At 38.0% G+C, this 3,947-nt stretch overlaps 1 protein-coding gene across 2 annotated transcripts; it reads left to right on the top strand.

The window, feature by feature from the left end:
- Positions 1-202: 202 nt before the first annotated feature.
- On the top strand, positions 203-2,378 carry LOC107891449 (protein LATERAL ROOT PRIMORDIUM 1). Of its 2 annotated transcripts, none has more exons than XM_016816257.2 (2): positions 203-1,762; positions 1,836-2,378. In XM_016816257.2, the coding sequence occupies exons 1-2, from the start codon at positions 1,042-1,044 to the stop codon at positions 2,183-2,185; spliced, it is 1,071 nt and encodes a 356-aa protein (XP_016671746.2). In that variant the 5' UTR covers positions 203-1,041; the 3' UTR covers positions 2,186-2,378. The 2 variants fall into 2 exon arrangements, with proteins under 2 accessions (XP_016671746.2, XP_016671747.2); XM_016816258.2 differs by having other exon boundaries at positions 326-1,753.
- Positions 2,379-3,947: the final 1,569 nt, after the last annotated feature.

The raw sequence follows: 3,947 nt of genomic DNA on the forward strand, positions 1-3,947 counted from the left end.
GTTTCTTTAATTTTTTGGGTTTTATAAATATTTAATATTGTAAGATTTAGGGTTTTATAATTTTATAAAAATATTTAACTAATTTTTAGAATTATATTAATAATAAAATATTATTACAAGTGAAAAATAAATAAATCAAAATTTTAAGTGACTAAAAAATAAAATTCTACTATTAAATCTAAAAATATTAACCGCTTATATTGGGAGTAAATTTTATTGAATCGTATGGACTGTTAGGGAAGTCTTTCTTTCCCTGAAAATAATTATTCTCAGATTTTGACCTAAAATAAAGCAATTTCTATTAAAGTTTCACCTTATTTACAGTAAACAGTAGGACTGCAGCAGTAGCCAGCAGCAGGTCAGTATAGTGTATCAGCTTCAGCTTGCAGCTCAAATTTCCTCTCTTTTTATTTCTCTTCAACAGTCTCAAAATCTTTAGACCTTTTTTTCCCAACAGAACCCCAAGAAACTCTCTCTCACAGAGGATTGCAGAAGCCAGAAGAAAAAAATAAAAAGAAGAGATCTAAAGCTGCACTAACTGGAAAGCCACCCAACTAACGTCTCCCTTTCCATGTTAAAACCTTTTCCTCTATCTCGTGCTGCTATAATTTCAGAGATCTTGATAGACCCCACCCTTCTCAGTTCTCACTACCTCATATATATAATATATAACACCCACATATCTCCTACATCGTTTTGTTTCCTATTTCGTAAAGAAGCCTGAGTTTTGATTGTGTATATATGTTTTATGTTTGTAAAGATTGAGTTTTTAGAAACCAAAGGAGAAATCTATATTTATGTAATAATTTTGTTACTATCATCGTCATTGTGGCTACCACAAGAAGGCAACTACCGTCGGACTCTGGAGGAGCCTTTGCAGATTGGGCGACTTCATCGTCCACAGCAATCCGAGCTGGCCCCGATGACCTTTCCCTTGGCTTCAATGCTAATGCCGCCGCCGCCGCCGCTGTTCCCCCTGGATCTACCAACACTCAATGGCCACCCTCAGCTCGTCCAATCAACTACGGGCTTACCCCTGAAATGGGGATGGTTGGTCTCCGAGATTTCGTCGTTGTTGCTCCTGCCTCGTTTAACCACCACCACCACCACCATCATCACCACCACACTCAAGATCCCATCATGTCAAATGATCAAATCAGTGGTCCAAGTGCTTCCACCGCACTTGGTGTTGGCGTTGGCGTTTTCCCGCTTCTTACAGCAGCTCCATGTTTAGCTCCACTGAATGTGGAAGACCCTGATTTGTTCAATAACAATGGTCGTACCAAGCTCAGCGGGATGCAGTTATGGCAGGATCAAAATTCTTCCCCTCACAATTATCTTAAGAAACCATCCTCATTCCCTGATAGCAATAATTCGTCTTCTATGAATTTGATACAAAGCAGTGGCGGGGGTGGGATGGGAGATGGAGAGAGTGGTGGTTCGGGATCAAGTTCAGCGACCACGTGTCAAGATTGCGGGAACCAAGCTAAGAAAGACTGTTCCCATAGGAGATGTAGAACATGTTGTAAAAGCCGAGGTTTTGATTGCCCTACTCACGTGAAGAGCACGTGGGTACCCGCTGCTAGGAGACGAGAACGTCAGCTCATGGCGGCTGCAGTCACCACTGCTGGTGCTGGCTCGTCTGGGTCGACTTCCGGAGCTAAGAAACCGAGACTAATAACTTCGCAGAACACAACTACTTCTCATACATCAACTTCAAACACTACTCCTAGAAGCTTTGACACCAGCTCAAGTAACCAAGGTTCATTTTAGTTTTATTTTGTTTATTCATGGAGACTGGAAATAGTAGGTTTTGCTTAAGTTTCTATTTACAGACGCAGGTTTTAAAGAGACACTGCCGGGGCAAGTACGTGCACCGGCGGTATTCAAGTGCGTAAGAGTGACAGCGGTGGAGGACGGTGACGATGAGTTTGCATATCAAGCAATCGTTAAGATTGGTGGACATGTGTTCAAAGGGTTTCTTTATGATCAAGGAGTCGAAGGAAGAGATGGATTCCCTAATATATCTGAATTGCATTTAGGTGGTGGCTCAGGCAGCGGTGGCAATGGTGGTGGTGGGAGAAATGGCGGATCATCGTCTTCTCCGGTTCTTGATCCTTCTGAAGTTTATGCAGCCACCGGAGGTTGCTTGCTTGGTTCAAGTTATGGTAATCCAATAAATTAATATCACAGTGTATTGATCAACTTATCAGTGTAGCCTAATTCTTCTTTTGTAGACCTGTATCCTTGTTAAACATATGCTTTTTTTCTTCATTTATTTTGATTTTCAACAGTTTTCGACCTTTGATTTTTATTGTTTTCCTTTGCCTATTTGCCTTTGAAATTGAACTGAAAGGATCAGATACTTCATTTGTCCACGAGTCTACAATTCCATACACTAACTCGGATATGTTTTGTACGGTAATTGCAAATCATATAAAAGAAAAGGTAAGAACAAGAAATCCTATACTGAACATTTGAATTCTTCAAGTTGTTGCCTTTGTTTTGTTTTCTTGTTCTTTTCGCATTAAAGTTGTGATTTGCAGAGGTGAAATCTATAGTGTAGAAGTGGTTTTCACCATTAAAAGACATTTGTGTTATGAACCTTGCTTTATGCGTCCGTTGATGACGGTCGTCTTGTATTGAAGGACAAATTTTTCATGGAAAATTTCTCCATGAAAATCATTTCTTTTGTCTCTTCTAACTCTTTTTTTTTTCTTTCATCATTTTGATCAAATAGCAATCATTCTGAGATCTAACACAGTTACGCTAGCATTTGTTGTGCTGGTTGGGTTTTTGGTTTGGATTGAACCACAAAGTTGATGTGGAATCGATGAGACTTCAGTTTGAGAAGTAGTTGTTGTGTCCCTATCATTCATAGCCAATGACAAAAGTGCATTACATTGATGTCGCTGTCTGTGGTTGGTCCACTTTGCTGGTGTGGGATTCCTGCAATGTGGACATGCCTTAATGATCTTGCTTCGCCCCACCAGTCCCAGGAGACACATCTGAACCTGCATGCATTATAGGTCTAATGCCATAGCTGCTTTTTTTAATTAATTAAATGTTTTCTTCCTGTTGCAAATTAGCATTATACAATATATAGGAAATTATGCAATATCCCATTGGTATTCGTCCGGCTTTTATGCGTCTCTTGTGGAAAGTTGGAGATGTCATTTTGGCTTCTAAAGATACTTATCCCCAAAGATACTGCATGTTTCATTCAACTTTTTGACTATATAATCTGTGTGTAAATGTTTGACTAATGTGAACATAAAATGAAGTATGCATATATTATAGTAATAGGTGGACTGCATTGTGATTCTCTATGGTATTATTAATCTAGAATGCAAATTTACTTGTTTGGTTACAGGTTGATGTGTAATGCATTACGTTGTTTGTTGTGAATGCGAAACGTTTCCGAAATTAGATTTAGGAAAATATTTCTGACATGATCTTTACTATCGATTAATGGAACTCTCGGACTTCATGTTTATGTAGGGGTCCATTTTTTGTTGCATGCAACTGCACATAAGTTAAGGGATTTTATGTGTTGTAAGTAGGTATTATTAGATTGTCTTTGAAGCCCCTTTTTACTCATTTTTTTATATACAATTCTTTAGGTTGTTATAACAAAGATTAACTGAACTAAGACTCGATCTATGAGTTATAATTTTTCATGTAGTGTCTATGCCTATCTTCAGCTAGATTTAGATGAATTACAAGAATTCACGGTGCTTTGCAAGCTGCAACACGTTAAAACATGGTGGTGGCTTGCGAATATTTGTAGGTGATTTGGACTTTGGTGCGTTGGACACTAGTATTTTTATTATGGGAATGTTTGATTATTTTAAGCTTATGAACTCGGAGAGTTTTTAAAAGAGTAATATTTTTGTATTCATTTTTAAATGCTTTATATATATATACAAGTATCCAATTTTAACATT

This window comes from Gossypium hirsutum, chromosome D09 (genome assembly GCF_007990345.1).
Source record: "Gossypium hirsutum isolate 1008001.06 chromosome D09, Gossypium_hirsutum_v2.1, whole genome shotgun sequence".
NCBI lineage: Eukaryota > Viridiplantae > Streptophyta > Magnoliopsida > Malvales > Malvaceae > Gossypium > Gossypium hirsutum.

Excerpts from the sequence above, each read along its gene's own strand:
- LOC107891449 (XM_016816257.2), top strand. The coding sequence starts at position 1,042 with ATGGGGATGGTTGGTCTCCGAGATTTCGTCGTTGTTGCTCCTGCCTCG. Across the intron at positions 1,763-1,835 it reads CACCAGCTCAAGTAACCAAG|ACGCAGGTTTTAAAGAGACA; the intron begins GTTCATTTTAGT and ends TTCTATTTACAG.